Here is a 21949-nt window from a genome sequence, read left to right as displayed (position 1 = left end):
CTAACCTCGGTGGACAAGCCCTGAAATAGCAGTCTTTCAGTTTGTAAGGCACTAATCTCTGTTGACATTGCAGACGTCTTTCGAGGCAAACCACAAAATGTTTCCTTCTGCTCAGGCAGGAATGGTACAATAAATTAAGCCAGATAAATGCAGCTTTACATTTTCAAGGTTGTCAGGAGTGTTAAATCTGTTGTCAGCAATTGTGAAACTGTAGCTACATCAATAGCATTAAAAAAGCTTTTGTTCAGTGAAATAAATAAAAAAACAGTATTTTGATGTGTGTGAACAACCTCCTGTTAGGTTTTGATATTTTTAGTGATGACTTGAATTCAGTGGTAGTTCCTCTTGATCGGCATGTCATGGGAGTGAGTGTGATGCATTGTGGTTCTTTAAGGCTTTGTCTGACTGTCGTGCTCTTGTATCTTGTCGCTCTCTGCAGGGCTCTTTCAGAGAGCTATAGCGCAGAGCGGCACTGCGTTGTCCAGCTGGGCTGTCAGTTTCCAGCCTGCTAAGTACGCTCGCATGTTGGCCAAGAAGGTGGGCTGCAACACGCCGGACACTGTGGAGCTGGTGGAATGTCTGCAGAAGAAGCACTATAAGGAGCTGGTGGACCAAGACATCCAGCCTGCACGGTATCACATTGCATTCGGTCCTGTTATTGACGGTGACGTGATCCCCGACGACCCCCAGATTCTTATGGAGCAGGGCGAGTTCCTGAACTATGACATCATGCTGGGTGTCAACCAAGGTGAGGGCTTAAAGTTCGTGGAGCTCATCGTAGACAATGAGAACGGCGTCCAGGCCAACGATTTTGACTACGCCGTATCCAGCTTTGTGGACGACCTGTATGGTTACCCAGAGGGCAAGGACATTCTGAGGGAGACCATCAAGTTCATGTACACAGACTGGGCTGACAGGCACAACCCAGAAACCAGGAGGAAGACTTTACTGGCCCTGTTCACTGACCACCAGTGGGTGGCTCCAGCCGTGGCTACAGCAGACCTCCACTCCAGCTTTGGATCGCCAACATACTTTTATGCCTTCTACCATCACTGCCAGACGGAGCAGGTGCCCCCCTGGGCTGACGCAGCCCACGGTGATGAGATTCCCTATGTGTTTGGCCTGCCCATGATTGGCCCCACAGAGCTGTTCCCGTGTAACTTCTCCAAGAATGACGTCATGCTCAGCGCTGTGGTGATGACCTACTGGACAAATTTCGCCAAAACTGGGTACGAGTAGTACAGAGAGATAGTTTAAGCTGTTATGTGTGTGTGTTTGAATATCATTTGTGTTCATTTTTTTGTTTTTTAAAGCTTGGACAGCTTATCAGTGCATATCATTGGCTCATCCCACATTCAAAGACATGCTGTTAATTAATGGCAAATGACAGTTGCCTGGAGAGGACAAAATTTAAATATATTTTTTTGCCTTTAAGCATGTAATCATGGAAGTAATTGTTTTTTGGAGCATAATGGGCTACCAAGGCTTTCCCTCTGCAGCCAAAGAGCCTGAAGGGACCATAAGGTTACAAATGATCTACATATAGAACTGTAAATTGACATATAACACAGAGCACTTCTGAGATTTATGCCTTCATTTTGCATGGTTAAACCTGTTTATGATGTGTTCTGACTGGCTCTGTATAGCATTCCCCGACAATAGTGTTCGTTTGGCTGGAATGAGCCTCCATTTTTCATGTAGTTGTGGTGCTCATACTAAAGCTCCTTCTTCCCTTGCAGTGACCCCAACCAGCCAGTCCCCCAGGACACCAAGTTCATCCATACTAAGCCCAACCGCTTTGAGGAGGTGGCGTGGACGCGCTACAACCAGAAGGACCAGCTATACCTCCACATCGGCCTGAAGCCCCGTGTCAAGGAACACTACCGGGCCAACAAAGTCAACCTCTGGCTGGAGCTGGTTCCCCACCTCCACAGCCTGAACGAGGTCACCCAGATCATCTCCACCACCACCAAGGTCCCTCCGCCAGATGTCACCCCCAGGACGCCAAAGAAGATCCCGGTCAACACCAAGAAGCCTAACCCCACGCCATTCCCCACCGAGACGCAGGATAGTCAAAACCAGCCCTTCCTGGTGGACCAGAGGGACTACTCCACTGAGTTGAGTGTCACCATCGCCGTGGGCGCCTCGCTGCTCTTCCTCAACATCTTGGCCTTTGCCGCCCTCTACTACAAGAAGGACAAGCGGCGGCATGACGTGCACCGGCGCTGCAGCCCCCAGCGCAACACGGCCAACGACCTGGCGCACACACAGGAGGAGGAGATCATGTCCCTGCAGATGAAGCACACAGACCTGGACCACGAATGCGACGCCATGCACCCGCACGAGGTGGTCCTGAGAACTTCCTGCCCGCCGGACTACACGCTGGCCATGCGCCGCTCTCCCGACGACATCCCCCTCATGACCCCCAACACCATCACCATGATCCCCAACACCATGCAGGGCCTTCCGTCCTTGCATAACTTCAACACCTTCCCCAGTAGTGGACAGAACAACACCCTGCCTCACACCTTGCCCCACCCACACTCACACTCCACCACCAGGGTATAGCCAAACGGCCGCTGAAACACGCAGCACGCGCCAGTGCTCACACCCAGCCCGAATTCAAAACGGATGTGGAATTACTTCTACTCCTGTGAATATATGAAGGGAATATAGCGATTTTGCTGGGACGGGAGAAGGATTTCATTTTCTATAAAAGAAGATATGAGATAAAAGTACAAAAATATTTGAAATGAAAAAATACATAAAAATAAACAAAGGGAAGGATACTTTTTATTTCTGGTATCGCAACAAAACACTGTCAACTTTTCCAGCTGCAGATATCACCTTCTGAATTTTTCTAAATGATTGCTTGATCCTGTTATCTTGGAAAAGAGAGAAACCTCAACGAACCCTCAGAGGAGTAGTAGGGCCGCTTTGTAAATGAAAGAAAACATATTGTTTTCCTGAGGCATCTAACTGTAGATTACTCTTTCTAGAGCCAAGAGGAGATGCTGCCCAACCAATTTAGGCATGTATTCCTCTACAAGTAGAGGCAATGTAAGATATGACAAAAAACTATCTGGAGAAAGGGGAAAAACTCTTAAAGAATATGCACAATGTAGACAATTTCCAAATGTCTTGGAATCTTTTCATCAATTTATTTTTGGGGAACAGTTTTATTGTATAGAATCTATTTACATATCTAGATATGTACACAAAGCACCAATGCTGTTTAAGTCCTTCTTGGGCGTCAATACCGCAAATCTGCCAGCAGAACAAAATAGGAGGGATCCACTGGCTTTCTGGCAGATACAGCTTCATCACACAAGTGCTGTCTATACCGAGAGCTGGAGGACAAAGGATACTGGATATTTTTAGCACGACGCGCATGACAATTTATCTGCTTGATGGCTGTTCTGCTGATTAAGTCATAATTAAGAATATTTTTCATCCCCATTGGATTAGTTTGAAGGAACACTACAGATTGGCTAACAAACCACCGGATTTTGGGAAATGTTATATGGGTGAAGGCAATGGTTCGTACTTGGGGATAGCCATGGGGTGGGTGGGCTTATGGTAATTACAGTACGTACACAATAGCTTGAGTGAAACATGGGTATGAGGACTAGTTTTGTACAATGTGTGTTGGTACAACTTTTTGATAGCGGCGAATCACTCGCAGTTTGGGACCCCGAATGGAGGGACCTTTCATTGTACTCTTTTAGTTTGGATCAATGTTCTTTGCTATTATACATATTGGGTTTCTCATCACTGCTCTTGAGTAGTCCAATGCCACTTTGTCATATAAAAGTAATTATCTGCACTGTTTATTCATTTTGTTGTATTTTTTTTTTTCGTATGAATGATCCCTGAACACAAAGCGTGCCCAAGGCTATGAAGAAGGAAGGTGAGGGAAAGGGAACAGTTGAAACCACTTGACTGCCTAGATTTTCTTGCTTCCTATTATGCTTTCATAAAGTATGTTCCGTAACGCTGTTTAAAGATTCATGCGTATAAATGTGTAATTGAAGCGAGGAGGCCCTCAGCTGACATCGTGGATTAGGGGATCCTCTCATCGTGTTGTGCCTGCAACCTAACAGCAGGTGGAGAGCAGAGAGAGAGGGAGAGAGAAAACAGGAGAGCAGGGGCTCTCCCAGTGAGTGAACAGTGATCAGTCAGATTCTCCCTCACTGCAGTAGAACTGCTCAGAACCAGCCAGCTAACACCCTAGTCTCTTACAGAGTAATTGCCGTCAGCTTCAGTTCTGGTTTTGTTTTCTCCTTAATTTTCTACTGAAGTTGCTCTGCTGTATTGTCTCAGATTTGGACTTTAAGCTCTCGCCGTTCCATAGCATGGTTTACTCACGAAACACGCCTTTTTGTCACATTGTACAAGCCTGTGGGCATGTTACCATGACGGCCCCGTTAACCCCTAGACTGCCCTTAGTGAGTGGTTGTTCCATCTCATTGCCAGAGTGAACCTTCCCTCTGCCAGTTAGCTCAAGCCAGGGGAGTAACAGTGTCACCCAAATTCAAACCAGACATACTTGCTTACAGGAAGCTGTTGAGGGGAAAATAGTTATCTCTAAACAGACAAAAGGGCTGCTGCAATCAAGCAGAGAGTGTTGAAAACATTTACAGGACCCATAAGACATCAAGCATTTAGAGAACAAGTTAATTTTCCTTTCAGAAAAGGCCTGGATGATTCACTCCCTCTGAATCCTTTACATTTTGTTGCACTAAAGTAATGCAAAGTATTAACATAACCCTGCCAAACAATATGTCGACAAGGGATACTTTACTGGAGGAGGTAAAGATGAATTGTAATGACACATCGCATGGCCCAAAACTAACACCGAAGCAGTTTCACCAGGCTATAATGCAGTGGTGTGACCTCTTAATAAGGCAACTCACCGATAAATGACACATGGAGGGAGAGAACCGCCCAGCGAATTAAACGTGTAATTGCACTACGGATAAACGATCAAGTGATAATGGATGCCAACATTGGAGATTTGGCAGGAGAGGCTAAAAAAGCACTTACTCTAGCACACATGATAAATGACTGGGGTTTAAGAAATGCGGGCAGAGAACCGAATGCTGCTTCTGAGGCACAGAAGACCTCTGACACAGAGTCTGTCCTAAACAGCTTCGGCACTGCGTACCGTACTAGGGGGGACTGTAAACACTTAAAAATGAGACCACTCCCCGCCGAAAAAAAAATCCCTCACTCTCCACCTTTTCTATTCAGTTAATAGCCATATGAATATGGATAGTTGCTGCTCGCTGTACTCTCTCTCCACCATGCTCCCTCAGAGTGCTGTTAAGGTTTAATGAGCCCATGGTGAAAGAGAACTAGTGAGGGCTCCTCCCTCTAAATTTGCATGCAGGACTTCAAGAAGGTGAGAGAGAGAAGGGTTGTACCTGAAACTATAACGTGACTATGTGACTCAGGTCTGACATGTTAACCAGGCCTGGACAGAGGGGGGCCAAGCATTGTGAATGAATGTAATGCAATGAGTGCCATTTTGTAAAAAAGTAGAAGAAAAAAATTGCCACACAGCATCACTGAGATTCATGAAGAGTTTTAAGATCTGTAAAAGGGTTTTTGCTCTTTCAAAATGTCTCTGAAAAGGGCGCTATGTGAGTGGGTATGACAGTTGTATTGTAGATTATTTGTCACTTGTCTTTCTTTCTGGTTATATAGTAATTACTCTTCTGGAGCACAATAAATGATTTTAATAAGCTGAATTAGCATTGCTGCAACTCTTTATTTACCCATTATGTTTGTTCAATAGTCTGATTTGATTCAATTCTAGACACACAGTTAAATAATGCTTGACTGAACATCAAGTGGTCTGTCACACACCGCTGGGCTTCTTCGCTAGGACTATAGGGCTTCATGTTGATGTATCCTAGATTTAAAACCTCGGAAATTGGACTCTTGCATGGCTAAACAGCCAACTGAATTCAACCAATAATATGTAAAAAACAATTAATCTTTTCAAGGGTTATGTACAAACCAAAACACAAACAAACACTTAAACTGTTTTCACATTAGTTACACAGAAGACATTTAGCTATTGCGTGTGACAATTTCATTATTATTTTTTTTTACATACCTTGTATTTCTTTGTGAAGTAACAGAAGCCCAATATATAATATCCATTCAAATTATAATGTAATATTAAATGTACCAGGAAATGGTTTCTCATTTGCTACCTGCTTGGGAAAAGGTAAAAAAGTATTTTCCGGCATACTGTACTTAAACCCATACTTTTCTTACTCCACCTTGCTTGCTGCAAATTTGATGAACTTGAAATGTCATTATTGAACACAGAGAAGCAATTTCCATTGCTGTAATGGTGTGCTTCCTTACATGTTTCATGTGGGGAACTATCAAGTGCAGCAGGGTGGGCAAAGTATGGACATTCTGTAAGAAAAGGATGTCAAAAATATTTTTTTGCTGATTTGAATTAAGAAAATACCTCTTTATGTTTGTTATTGTGAACTAGTAAATTATACATACGTTCCACAAAATGCCAGTGTTGAGCTAATTTAGACAAAACACCTAGAATCCACAGCCATGTTTTTTGCATTTATAATGAACCAGTGGGTGCAATATCTGTTATTTATTTCTGTGTATAACGCTCTATTTAGCTTAATAATACAATGATAGTGGTATCCCATAATTTCAGCTGCTGCATTTTATAACATATCATGCAAGGTGACAAATACAATCACTACAGGGTGTCAAACCGGTTCCACGAAGGGCCGAGTGTCTGCAGGTTTTCGCTCTCACCTTGTACTTGATTAATTAGGTCACTAATTGGTTAGTTTAGGCCTGGTTAGTAAAGGTCTGAACTGGGAACCAATTTAAAGGAAAAAACCAAAAACCTGAAGACACTCGGCCCTCCATGGAACCGGTTTGACACCCCCGCACTAGACCTTCAATGGCTTGAGTATCAGACTTACATCAATGTTGATCCGTAAAGATGTATTATGGCCAAAATGTATTCATACAAATCCAACCTGGACGATTAAAAAAGTTGACCTGTTTGATACCTCAATTGTCATGGAAGCACCACTTTCTCTATTGCACCCTTAACACTTTGCCCTGTGTTTTTTTTTTTTATATTTGTATTCACACTACACAATGATGGAGGGTAGTGTCATATTCTGTAGTATTATTCCCATGCTTTATTTCTTTTGCGCTCTTTGTGTGACTTATGTTTTTTCAACTGGCCTTTTAAAGCAGTCAACGAGGACTAATGATGGATTCTTTGGGTAAGACCGTTTCACTCGTTTTAAGTGACAGAGATGGAAGCTAATTAACTTGATGTACACTGCTGTGTTTTTCTGGTATATACCCCTGTTTTATTTTACATTAGAATTTTTTGTTGTTGAATACTTGGCATTTCCTTTCATGCTAATCGGAAATCAATCGAGACTCGTCCACTTTGGAAATGGTGACATTTATACTTGCTGGCAATGATTAAAAACCAATTACCAAAACCAATCACTGCATTACTTCGACATTTGCGAGCAGACAAGGGATTCAGCCTTGGGACTGAGAACAGGATAAACACAGAGCTGTTTACCCCACGTGGTTTTGACCAAGGGCACAGATGCTCCTGTCAAAGAGCAGCTCAAATCCTCTTTGATAAGGGTTTGCCATTTCCTATTATGGAGTAATTCACAACATCAAACACTTTTGCCTCTGATAACCAGTCTTTCATTTCCTCAGCCCTGTTTGATCTATCTGCTTTCTTATCCCTGGGCCATTTCTTGCAAGCCTTTTATAACATTAGATAATTGCTATGTCCTTAAGCAATGTTTTATAAATAAAACTGTTGCATAACTTTGTTCTACCTACAGTACAGTGTAGTAGCATATTTTGTGAATTAGATCAAAAATCCTGTCAGAAGTGCAAAATTCTCTGAGCGTCGGGGTAACCGGACAGAAGAGTTTACCTATACTAGTTCTGATGTATATTCCAGAGTTGATTGACTGTGGGAAACTAGCTGGCGTCACATTTCTGTTTAAATGGCTCATTAACAATGTAGAGTCAACAGCATATCATCCACTTCTGTGTGAGCCAGTGCAACTGACTCTGTCAATAGACAATGTTATTTGCATTACTTGTGGTTTGTTCTCTTTAGAAGGTTCAAAATAAAGTTAAAAGCCTCCTTTAATCCGAACCATTTTATATGTAATGGTAAGGCTTATGTTTGACTTCAGTGAATTAAGTTTGTGTGTGGACATCCATGAGCATTTTTAAAATCATTAATAAATATTATTGTATTTTTTAACCTGCTCAGACTATTGTCCTCCTGTGTTCTGGTGCTGCCTCGCAGTACAGCTTGACAAAAGTGTAAATCCTCATCACACAGAGGGCAGTGAGTCCGTGTGGATGGGTAAGAAGTCAGGATTGCCTTGTCTCGTCGAGCTCTGGTGACTAATTATGTTAGATTGGGTGCCTACAAGCTCACTCATTACTGCTGGATGGAGAATGAGGTCCTCATAATGAAATTGGGAGGGAAAATTAGTCTGTTCCTGGTGTCTGACAACAGGAGGACCAAATATAAAAAAGTGCCAATGTAAATCATTCCGCCACCATGAGACAAATAAATCAAGATACGGTAATTAGAAGCATGCCAAAATCAATTGTTTGGTAGACCTACATTACATGTACACAGGTACACATTGATACACATAGAAAAAGCAAACAACCTAATAGTGGTCTTATTATAGTTATCCACAATAGTCAGACCACTTTTGTGGATCACTAAAGAATACTTTCAATGTTGAAGAAAAACAACTAACAGTCCAACAGATCTTGAACACTCCATGAGATTTTCTTTGGCACTGCAGGTTTGTGCAGTTTTCTATCATAAAATTAACAGATCTTAGTATGAACTTGAAGCATGGTGGACGGGACAATAAATGGTGTAACTCAATTAAGTTCCCATTAGGGCATTTACGGTGGTAGCCCACTATGGTCCCATAGATTCACTCTACCAGTGCCTTCAACAAATCAGTGTTTGGATGTGCCAGGACTTTCTGCAACTAAATAAAGATTAAACTGAAATAATTGTCTTTGGTGCCAAAAACAAGAGACTGACAGTCAGTTAACTACCGTGACACACTGTCCGTTAAGAATAAAATCCAAGTAAAAAATATTTGTGTAATTATCGATTCTGATCTGAATTTCAATAGCCACATAAAATTAATAACACAATCACCCTATTATCACCTTAAAAACATAGCTAGAGTACAATAATTCATGTCCAGACAAGTAGTTGAAAAACGTGTCCACCCTTTTTTTTACAGTTGGTTGGACTACTGTAACAGCTTGTTTTCAAGTCTCTCTAAAAAGCCAGCAGAAAATTGCAGCTCATTCAGAATGCTGCTGCTCGACTTCCAACAAAAACAAAGAAAGCTCAACACAATACACTAATTTATAGGTCTCTGCACTGGCTCCCTGTATCTCAGAATACATTTTAAGATACTACAACTTGCCTATAAATCACTGAATGCTTCAGGCCCACGTTACATCTCAATATGTACCGTCTAGACCCCTCAGGTCATCAGGGTCTGGTCTGCTAACCATTCCGAGTGTAAGGACAAAGGCTGGTGAGGCAGTGTTTAGTCATCATGCTGCACAGAGCTGGAACAAACTGCAAGAAAATGTTATACCTGCTCCAACATTGATCCCTTTTAAATCTAGGCTAAAAAGCTTTATTTTCTTTGGCCCATTATTAATCTTTCATGAATCTTTTTTTGTCCGCTTTGTCTTTTATGCTACATTTTTGTCTGTTATTTCTTAAACCTTGTTTCCAAAGAAGTTGGTATGCTGCGTAAAATACAAATAAAAACAAGATGCAATTATGTGCAAATAATTTCTCTTTATATTTAATAGAAAAGAGTACAAAGACAACATATCAAATACTGAAACTAAGAAATGTTATTGTTTTTGGATAACTACATGCCCATTTTGAATTTGACACCAGCAACATGCTTAAAAAAGTTGGGATAGAGGCATGTTAACCACTGTTGCATCGCCACTTTTAACAACACTCTGTAAGTGTTTGGGAATTGAGACAAATTGCTGCAGTTTTGAAAGTGAAATGTTTTCCCATTTTTGCTTTATATAGGATTTCAGTTGCTCGACAGTTCGGGGTCTCCTTTGTCATATTTAAAAAAAAGCTGGGACAGGGGCAACAAAAGACTGGAAAAGTTGTGTAATGCTAAAAACAAACTTGTTGGAACATCTTTCAACTAATTAGGCTACTTGCCAACCGGTCAGATACATGATTGGATATTAAAAAATCAATCCAGATAGGATGGTTCTGTCACAAGTGAGGATGGGGAGGGATTCACCACTTTGTGAAAGACTGCATGGGGGAAATAGTGCAAACATTTAAGAATAACGTTTCTCAACGTAAAATTGCAAAGAGCTTGGGGATCTCATTATTTACGGTTCATAATATCATTAAAATATTCAGAGAATCTGGAGAAATCTCTGTACGCAAGGGACAAGGCCGAAAACCAATAATAGATGGCCATGATCTTTGTGCCCTCAGACTACACTGCATTAAAAACATACATGACACTGTAGTGGACATCCTGCATGGGCTCAGGAACACTTCCAAAACCCATTGTCTGTGAACACAGTACGTCACTGCATCCACAAATGCAAGTTAAAACTCTACCATGCAAAGATGAAACCAGATATAAACAAGATCCAGAAACTCTTTCACCTTCTCTGGGCCCAAGCTCATTTAAGATGGACTGAGACAAATTGGAAAAGTTTCCTATGGTCTTTTGGGAATCATGGACACCGCGTCATCTGGGCCAAAGAGGACGCCACGTCATTCGGATTGTTATCACCGCAGAGTTTACAAACCAGCATCCGTGATGGTATGGGGGTGCATTAGTGCACATGGCATGGGTGACTTGTACATCTGTGAAGACACCATTAATGCTGAACAATATATACAGGCTTTGGTGCAACATATGCTGCCACCCAGACAATGTCTTTTTCAGGGAAGGCCTTGCTTATCTTAGCAGGACAATCCCAAACCACATTCTGCACTTATTACAACAGCATGGCTCCTTAGTAAGTGTCTGGGTGCTAAAACCATTGAAAACATTATGAAACAAAATATTTGACAAAGACTCCGAACTGTCGAGCAGCTGAAATCCTATATAAAGCAAAAATGGGGAAAACTACAGCAATTGGTCTCAATTCCCAAACGCTTACAGAGTGTTGTTAAAAGAAATGGTGATGCAACAGTGGTTAACATGCCTCTATCCCAACTTTTTTAAGCATGTTGCTGGTGTCAAATTCAAAATGGGCATGTAGTTATCCAAAAACAATAACATTTCTTAATTTCAGTATTTGATATGTTGTCTGTGTACTATTTTCTATTAAATATAGGAAGAAATTATTTGCAAATAATTACATCCTGTTTTTATTTACATTTTCCGCAGCATCCCAACTCTCTTGGAAACAGGGTTGTATTATTTTTTCTAAAGTAAACAGTTTGAAATGCCCTGTGTATGAAATGTGCTATAGAAATAAACTTGCCTTGCCTTAATTTACCTTGTAAAGTAAAAGTCTAGAGTATGCAAGGCCTGTGTGAGTAAACTTGACAGGAAGTTATAGCTGCTATGTATTTAACAGATTTACTTGACCTGAATCATTTATCAAGTGTGCTTAGAAACAATCCTAAATTAGTACTTACAAATGGAATTGAGAAAGCTTGTACCAACAGAAATAATGTGATTTATCAAATGATCATGGTGTCTCTCACTGGTTCTTGGTGCTGTAATTGTCTCCAATCATTTTAAAGAACCCATAAATGTAAATGAACAAACTTCTCTTGACTCCAACCTGTTGAGCAATAGAGTGTATGAAAGTGAATGAAACTTTGTTTTGCGGGCTTTAATCACCTCAGCCGTTCTAGAAGCAATGGCCTCATTTATTATCTATATATCTCTGTAAATATGTCTCTGTGAATCTGTTTAAGGTTTATTTTACACCAAAACGATGTCTGCTGAGTAACTATCATTTCTGCAAGACGGCCCCATCTGTCTCAAAAAATTAGCTCTCTGGAATGTAGAGTATGTGTAATCTTCCATTGGAGGACCGATTTCCCATTATCTCAGTCTGTTATTATAATTCAACAATGGTTTTACAGGTCTATATTTAACAAGGGACTTTACTTTGCATTATTATTACTACAAATTAACGAATTGGTCAAACGACATGAAATAGAAATTTAGATAAATAAATATATTTTCAACATTAAGAAGTCTACTTTTTACAAGGAGTTCCCTCATCGCACCCCTTGGCATTGTTCTTATGCATGTTTTTTTGCTTTGTGTAAATTTACAGACATTTTCAAGCAAATATTCATGAATCCCACTCTTTGGGTAGAAATTATAGCACACGTTTACTCACATATGTGAGTGTACGTACTTGATGAACAAGGCTTTAGGTACCAAACTCAAATTGTCTTTTTAACCTCACAACCATTGATCAAAAATATATGTTTACTATGATATATATAGAGCACAGTACATTGATTTAGTCACCATAATCATGTATTTCGTCTCTGCCATTGGTGTGCAAATGCAGGTGAATGTGTGTTTGGGCATGTTCAGCTAACTGCCAGGCATGTGGGATTGGCCTCGTGATCAATAGGAGCAAAGTCCTTTCATATTGCGCTCCTGGCCTGTGTCATCTTCATCAGCATTTAACTTTGCATGAACTCTTGGGAAAATGTAAACTATAAAATTGTGACACTATTCGTGTTGGCAACTTGTTTATAATAGCAATAAAGCATCTCAGGGCTTTGTTGTACATTGTGAATATACCACAGTCTGTGATGCATCGTGCCTATAAACTGCTTTTAGTAATGCTATATTGGCAATATAGCCACACCCCTCATTCCTTATTGCTTAAAACAGTGAGCATGCAAATAAACTAAATACAGTGAGACATTATACAAATAGGTTCGATGAACTCAGCAGTTGCATTGATTGGATTTCAGCTTGTTTAGTTTTGAAGGAGCTCTCCAGCCTGTAGATTTCATACCAGTCACTGGCAGCAAAGAACTGAAATGTGTTACATTAAAGTAAGTGTTGATCACATCGATGAGTGTTGAAGGGGCCGCTAAAATAAGTTTGGAGCGAAGATACATGCTCACATTCTTTAAAATCCTTCACTGCATGAGGAGGTCATTTACAGTGTTGACAAGCTTTAGAAGAAGATTGCTCTGACAGAGGATACCTGGGATATCACTAAATAACATTTTAGCTACTCCTGTGGATGGTATCAAATCAAGTGAGACAGACTGGGGGCACTTCACATGATAAGTCATAAGGGATATATAGAAAATGTTGGCCATTGAGCAGAATATGTTCCACATATTAAGCTTCTGGTTTGGTATAGATTTTTGAAGGACTCAGTTTTATGACATAAATGTAGATTAGAATCAGTCCATATGAGCTGATGCTAGGACATGGCTGTTTGTAACCATGTCGAGATCTAACAATATCTAAATGGTTTCAAACAACACAATTTTAACAATACCAGGTGAAATCATGAAATGTTTTGACTAGTCAGATTTTTTTGTTTTCGATTTGACGTCTTTACAGACCACAGAGATCAGAGTCACGGAACCAACATTGAATTAGGAAAGCAAATAATGCATAACCATGCTCTTGGTTATGAGATGAGCAATGCAAAAATACCCAGCTGCTTTCCACTTAAACAAAGTCTAATCCAGACATACATTTCCAATACAGCAGAACAGCCTGGTTCCAGTTACTGGATAGAACTAGCACTCCTATTGTCATACTTAACACACTTTCCCAGATAACAAAAAAATTCTGCTTGCTTGCTATTTTCCACCATCCCTATGCTCACAGCTATTGGTATGTGTCATAAGGAAGGGGACTGACGTTTGCCACTGAATTAATTGGTTCATACCTCATGGGAGATACGCCAGCTTTCCAACCTATACAAACAAATGAAAATAGCTATCCAAGCTATAGTCATTTGTTCATTTGAAAGCATCAAGTAATTTCAACAATCTTTTATTCGACCTGCTAAAGATTGCCTGCCATGAGGATGTTATTTTGGAGATAATCAATTACAAATCTGGAAATAAATTAAGCACTAAGCATCTGCCCTACACATTTTAAATAATAATGAATGTCAAAGAAATTAGAATTTACTTAAAATTGTATGAATTAAATATTATGCCTTTACTCCTGAAATGTCTACACAACAGGTGAGATCTGAAGAAATTCCTAAAAAAGAGAATGAAATGGAAAGGTTAGGGAAGGGAAGGGATTCACAAAGCTGATTTGCTTGTCTTTCTTCTTTGCCGGACCATGTGAGCGGAGCCGGCCAAGAAGAGACACTGAGTGACCTTGTTAAACAGCCTAGTGGTTAGAGATGTGGACTATGAACCCAGAGATCCTGTGTTTTAGCCTCATCATAGTCCAGACAAATTATGTATTAAGATTTATTTGGAATAGACTAAAAAGTACATATTCAGTCTCGCTAGCATCTGCTCAATTCTTATGACTATTCCGATTAGTAAGTTAGTAGATACTAATAAGTAAGCCTATTACTGGCTAAGTAGCTGTTAAAATGGCCTGTGGCAAAAAGCCATTAGCTCATAGATGCTATTTGTGGTGGAGGTCAATGTAATAAGAAATGTTAGTCAGTTTAACACACTGCTTAACAGTGAAAGTTAAATATTCAAACTTGGCGTGATGTTAATATGTGACAAAATGATCTAATGACAAGACGCTATACCAACACACAGCCAACATGTAGCTCTGTGGTGTAGTGGTTGAAGACAAAACCTCTCATTTGAGAGACCCCAGGTTCAAATCCAGTGAGGACAACTGGGAAACATCATTTCTAATTGTGGGCTGGCTGATTCAGGCTTGCCTGTTTCTTTTTCTGGTGTACCATGACCCTTAAGGCCCTCCCAAAACCCACAAAGAGGAAGAGGAATTTCAAGGCACATGATGTTGAATATCATTTAAGTAGCAGGTGAATGGAGGTACATACAGTAGTACAATACCTTAACTTAGATGACTGCCTAACGATTTTTCTTTTTTTTATAGTATGCACTTTATTTCAATCTGGTTTAGACATGGTCTGTGACTACATGTATATCCAATGCAGAAACTAGACACTTTCATGGAGTCTATACTCAGTTTTCAATTTAACAGTAATGGGATGGAAGAGCATCCGGCTTGCAATGTCAGTGTTGTTCTTTTTTCCCACAGGGGTCAGTACAAAATATATGCACTCACTATGCTGGATTTGTTTCCTAAAGGACTAAAATGTGGCGGTGATTAACTGCTCTTTATTTTATTTGTCCTATAGGTTGCAAGATCTGGAGCTACTTAAGACTAGATTGAGCCAGGACATGAGCTCAAAGAGGGATTTGTAAATTTGCTGAAAATACATTTTTATTTAGCCTTCACTATGGAAGGGAAAGAGACATTCAACTTTCTTCCTGTTGTTGGGTCTTCATTTGGTATACCTATGTCATGTCAGATAGGACGCCATTTGAGGACCCTTCTGCTTCAAGGTTCAACACAAGGTGCGTTCAGAAATGCCTTTCTGCAGTCCACTGTTGTAAAGAGTGGTTATTTGACCATGTGTGGCCATTTTCATCTGACCTCCAAAATGAAGGTGTTTTCATCCACACAACTGTTCTTTTTGTCTCACCATTCTCTGTAAACTCTAGAGACTGTGTGGTGAAGATCCCATGAGGTCAGGTGTTTCTGAGATGCTGGAACAATCATACCATGCTTAATCACTTAAATCATGCATCTACCCTATTCTCATGTTGGGTCAAACAATTCAACCTTTACCATGTGTGCAATGTGCATGCTTCACATATTGCATTGCAGCCACATGGTGTATTTTGTGGCTGTTTTCATTAACAAGCAGGTGACTACCTAATAAAGTGGTTGGTGAATATATCATGTAAACTTCACATGGCCTAAAATCTAACATGGCCTTTACAGTCTTTCATAGATTATATGGTCTGGAGGAGGGGAGTATGTGAAGAGTCATTTTGAAAACATTGTATTTATATCTTAGGTTTCTGGCTGTGAATGATGTCATGGACCTGAAGTCAGCAGTGTGGCGTATGCTACCTTAGATTCTGTCATTCTTGCCATTTCTACAACCCGGACAGGGTAAATACTGTTTCTGGGATGTTTCTAAAGACTATACTTCACCGTAAGTTTATATATTACTGAATGTTATACACTTTTTTTTCGTTGTACAACGCCATTTGCAATTGAAATGTAACTAAATGTTTTTTTTCTTGGTGTATAGGAGGCATTCGTAACAGGCCAGGGATCCACTGCTTTGAAAGTCCACATCAAGTCTCTGAGCACATCCCGATTGTTCAAAGCCAGCCACTGATCCAACAGCTAAATCTTGGTTTGACAATACACCAAGCATTTTTGCAGAAATAATAAGTTGGACAGGCATTTGATTTGCATGCACACGCTTGTGTACATGTTTAGTTTTGAAATTGTTAAATGGGTGGCAAAGGAAAGACAAATTCTACTTTTACAAATGTTGACTTTTTATGGCATGAACTTGACAAGTCTTGATGTTTTCTTCATATTGTCAAATATATTATTCCAGCATCTGTCTATCAGCCAAATGTAAATTTGGTAGTGTCTGAAATATCTCACTGAGAAAATGATCTGAAAGAGAGCAATGGCACCCCACCACCCTTAGGCTGCCAGGTAAAAAGAGTATGATATGGTATTTACAAACTGAAACCAAGGGAAGTAATTTTTCTCGCTGTGATGTTTTGAGATTTATGCATCTTTGTTGGCATGTGTCTTGATCATATAAGCGATCTATATTTAAATATTGTATTTCTGACAGGCATGGAGGTGTGGTAGGGTGGACTGGATTCCTTTTATTGAAAAATGTTAGAACTATTGCGGCCTGTGTCGCTCACAATTAAAACTGGGTGTTTGACTGTTTTGATAAAATAATAGTTATGAACCTATCAGTTTCTGCTTTCGACATCTTAATTGGCCAAGTAGGCTATATAACTAGAGAAGTAGGCTCATGCAAGCGTTGGCAACCATATCTGTTTAAGATTTAATAAAACACCTACAGGAATTAAGCTGTTAGACATTAGCTCAGCAAGACAAAAGGCAGCAACCCACCAAGCATTCAATCCATCTCTGCAGTCTACGATGTTGGAGAAAAGTTACCGATCAGCCGCCCTCCCTCCCTACTACCGGTATGCACTGTTGGTGCAGTCAGTCGACATGGCATTATAGCCAGCTGATGATAATGCTTAATTATACATTTTAATCTGGATGGGATTAAAATGAATTATGTAGGCAATTTTTTATGTATTGGTGTTGAGTAAGTCTACTGGAACAATGCCAAGTTATGTCATCTTTTGTTATAATTATAATTCTGCTACTGCACTGCAATTATTCTTCTCTGATGCTTTTTCAGTGTGTTTCAAACAGGGTCTGTGGCGTTTTATCCAGATTTAATTTACTTTATATTTGTCACTTAGTGTTCACTTGGGTTGCAATGTCACATATACTTATTTGTAAAGCTTGTAAATTAAACATTGTTAATTTTAATAGAATTCATTGATTTGATCTTTCTCTTCACACAAAGCTTTTCAAAAAGGATATGTTAAATAATACTAAAATATAAACTGATGAGCCAAAACACTGTCAAAAGCAGCTACAAGGGACACGCGAGTGTTGGAACTGGACCTTGGAGCAGTGGAAGAAGGTCGTCTGTTCTAATAAAATGTTTTACATTACATAGACAGCCTTGTATGTATGCAACGTTTCCCTGGGGAAGTGAAGGCTCCAGGATGCACTGTGGGTAGACGACAAGCCAATGGAGTTGAATGTGATGCCCTGGGCAATGTCCTGCTGGGAAACCCTGGGTCCGGACATTCATGTGGATGTCAATTTCATACATGCCACCTACCTAAACATTGTTTCAGACCTGGTACACCCCTTCATGACAATGGAATTCCAGCAGGACAATGCACACTGTCACACTACACACATAGTTCGGGAATGGTTTGAGGAACATGATGAAGAGTTCAAGGTGTTGCCCTGGCCTCCAAAATCCTCAGATCACAATCCAATAGAGCATAGGTCTTCAACCCTCTCTTGGGGACCCCCCAGCCATTCCATCTATTAGATGTATCCCAGAGCTAGCACACCTGAATCAACCATCTGTGGGATGTGTTGGACCAACAAGTCTGATCCACAGCGGCTCCATCTCGCAACTTACAGGATCTGAAGGATCTGCTGTTAATGCCTTGGTGCCAAATACAATAGGACACCTTCAGGTATCATGGAGGGTCCATGCCTTGGCAGGTTGGTGCTGTTTTGGCAGCATGTGGAGGACCAACAGCATATTAGGCAGATGGTCATAATGTTTTGGCTCATCAGGGTAATTAGTGGCAGCAGGAGCTGGGGAAAAAACAATTAATTGCTTCTCACATGCAGCTGGAGTGGCAGTTTAAGAGCTGGGGGGACAGTGGCTGTGGTGTGGGAAAATAATGACATGTAACTGATAGGTTACTTGTCACTGTAAAAGTGTCTGCCGCTGGCAGGAGATCAATAAAATAATTTGTAATCACGCTAGCGCGCAGTTCTTGATGCCTACTGAGCGCCACCGGTTTACCATACCAATTAATGATTGCTATCGGAGTTATTGTACCAATGACAATGACACATGTAACCCATGCTATCTTTCTAATATCAGAACTTTTAACATTAAAAGAGGAATTTATCATTTGCTGACCTCTCCAAGAGGGAGAGCCGCTTATTAACAATCCACTACCTACCAGTGTTGCCAGGTGACTTGGTTTCTCGAAATTAATGACAGTGTGCGGGTAAAATGGGTTCGGTTCGGTCGATTTACAGATGGGGTTGTATAGAGAAAGATTGCATTTGTGCAGTTTGTATACTGCTAGTTATTAATCAACGCTTCGATTTTATTGCAGGAACATGGTATTAATGTAGAAAAGATGCATATAGATAACAGTGTCCACGTAGCTATGATTTAGACGTTGCTGTACTGTGTATTTGATTTATTTAGATTTATTTGTATTTGATTTGCGATCATAGTGGGAATGTAGGGTCACCAATTTCCTTTTAGAACGAGAAGAGTCTGTCTGTGGCCTGCAGCAGGGAAGAGCCGCCCAGGGAAGCTCCGCCCATATAAAACAAGCCCCCCACCCGCTTCCAATCGGTTCCTCAAAGCTTACGGGGCCTGGTTTCTTTCTCGTTAAGACACTTGCAGACGGGTTGCGGTAAGCACAGTGAACCCACAAGAAAAATCTTCCTAGTTCAACCATCACGGCTTACCATAGTAACAACAATGCTCTGGCAAAGCTAGGTGCGGTATGTCGTCCAGAAATAACTTAACAGATCTTTTATGTTTTTGTAAATTACACTGCTCAAAAAAATTAAGGGAACTTATAATCATCACAGTATAACAAGTAAATTAAACTTCAGGGATATCAATCTGTCTAGTTAGGAAGCATAAGCGATTGTGAATCAATGCCACCTGTTTTGGCGCACATGAAAGTGACAACAGGTGCACTGGAGAGGCAACAGCAAGACACCTTCCACAAAGGAAATAGTATTGTTGGTGGTGGCCACAGATAATTGCTCTCTCCTTATCCTTCCTGACTGATTCTTATCTGGTTTTGTGTTTTGCTAGTGTCCTTGTCACTACTGGTAGCATGAGGCAGTATCTGCAGCCAATACAGGTTTGCTGTTTCTCTCAGTACAGTCTCAAGAGCATGGAGAAGATACCAGAAGTTGGGCTGTTACACAAGGAGAGCTGGACTGGACCATAGAAGGGCATCATTCCAGCAGCAGGACCAGTATCTGTTCCTTTGTGCAAGGAGGAACAGGCGAAGCACTGCCAAAGCCCTACAAAATGACCTTCAGCAGCCTACTGGTGTGCATGTTTCTGAGGCAATCGCCAGAGAACACCAGAAGTGGCAGGTCCCCCATTGGCGCCCCGTTCTCTTCAGAGATGAGAGCAGGTTCACACTGAGCCCAGGTGAAAGAGTCTGGAGATGCCGTGGGGAATGTTATGCTACCTGAAACATCATCTGACATAACTGGTTAAGCGGTGGGTCAGTGATGGTCTGGAGAGGCATATCCTTGGAGGGTCGCACAGACCTCCATGTGCTAGCCAACGGTACCATGACTGCTATCGTGCGTTTGAATCCAGACCTCAGTTGTTGTAAAGATTTTGAACTTGAATAAGTATTGTTCATCGAGACCCCATGTGTGATTTCACTGTTCACAACATTTTTGGAGCAGTGTAAATAAAAATGAACACCAAGCAAATTGTATTTTTCATTGTTCATTTTAAATAATGTAGCTGTCTAGGTAAGCAGATAATTTGCAAATCTCATCTGTGTGCAATATTGTCCTTGTTATAATTATTAGGCTATACGTTAGGCTATATACTGTATGCATTTTTATAATATAAAAACAAAATCACACATGACAATTGCCAATTTAACCATATAACTAGTTGTACATTTGCGAAGGTAGCCAGCCAGGCTACCTTCCCACATGTACAACTAGTTATGTTGCACACATACAACTAGTTATAATAATAATAATAATAACTTATACTTACATAGCGACTTCCATTATCCCCAAGGTCACTTAACAAATGAGGGGGGAGGGGGGACTTGGGGGTTAGGGATCAAAGGACTTATTGAAAAGAAATGTTTTAAGGTGCTTTTTGAATGTGGACAAGGATGGGGCAGAGCGGATGTGGAGTGGTAGACTGTTCCACAGTTTTGGAGCATTGGAAGAGAAAGCCCTGTCTCCAAAAGTCTGCAACCTGGTACGGGCGGTGTCCAGTAGGTCTTTGTCAGAGGACCGCAAGGAACGTGACTGTGTGTAGGGGTGGAGTCGTTCTGTGAGGTATTTAGGTGAAAGTCCATGGAGAGATTTGTAGGTAAGCAGGAGGATCTTAAAGGTAATGCAAGACTTGACTGGCAGCCAGTGGAGCTGTTTGAAAATGGGAGTAATAAGCTGCCAGGGCTTTGTGTGGGTTAGAACCCTGGCAGCAGAGTTCTGGACATACTACAGTCTGCTGAGGGTCTTGGTGGACAGTCCGGACAGGACACCATTGCAGTAATCCAGATGGGAGGTTAAAATGCATGGATGAGTGTCTCGGTTAAGGAATGTGAGTGAAGGCCGGAGTCGTGAAATATTTCTGAGGTGGTAGAAGGCAGACTTGGTGATTTTGTTGATGTGGGACCGGAAGGAGAGAGTGGAGTCCAGGATGACACCCAAGTTGCGCACCTCCGGTGACAGGGAAATGGAGCAACCATCCACAACCAGGGCCAGGTCTCCAACTTTCCTGAGCAGTGGTGCAGGAGCCAACACCATGAGTTCTGTCTTGTTACTGTTGAGTTTGAGTAGGTTTGTGGTCATCCATAATTTGAGTTCCTGCAGGCAGTTGACAAGTTGTATGGGTGGAAGCTGGGAGGAGGGGTTTGTGCTGAGATAAAGCTGGGTGTCATCAGCGTAGCAGTGGAAATTAAGTCCATGTTTACGGATAATATGACCAACATGTAAATGGTGAAGAGCAGAGGACCAAGCACAGAGCCCTGGGGCACGCCATGGTTGGTGGGTGCAGAATCAGAGTTGGAGCCATTTAGGGTGATGAATTGTTTTCGGTCAGTGAGATAGGACCGAAACCAGGACAGTGCTGTGCCACTGAGGCCAATGAGTTCAGAGAGGCGGTGGAGAAGAATAGTATGGGATACTGTATCAAAAGCTGCAGATAGGTCAAGGAGGATGAGGATGGTGATGAGGCCATTGTCAGCAGCAAGCAGGAG

The 21949-nt window shown here is 41.0% G+C and overlaps 1 protein-coding gene across 4 annotated transcripts in view; it reads left to right on the top strand.

Annotated features, from left to right (window-relative positions):
- The window catches only part of nlgn1 (neuroligin 1), a 231569-nt gene extending 224790 nt beyond the window's left edge, over positions 1-6779 (top strand). For all 4 annotated transcript variants that reach the window (XM_020049326.3, XM_010871938.4, XM_020049327.3 and 1 more), the window contains 2 exons: positions 440-1229; positions 1740-6779. In XM_020049326.3, the coding sequence (XP_019904885.3) occupies positions 440-1229; positions 1740-2568 (1619 nt within the window). In that variant the 3' untranslated portion in view covers positions 2569-6779. The remainder of the gene's footprint in view (positions 1-439; positions 1230-1739) is intronic.
- Positions 6780-21949: the final 15170 nt, after the last annotated feature.

This window comes from Esox lucius, chromosome 8, assembly GCF_011004845.1.
Source record: "Esox lucius isolate fEsoLuc1 chromosome 8, fEsoLuc1.pri, whole genome shotgun sequence".
NCBI classification, from domain to species: Eukaryota; Metazoa; Chordata; class Actinopteri; order Esociformes; family Esocidae; genus Esox; species Esox lucius.
The sequence above is the reverse complement of the archived record's forward strand: the minus strand, read 5'-3'. Positions and strand labels throughout refer to the sequence as shown.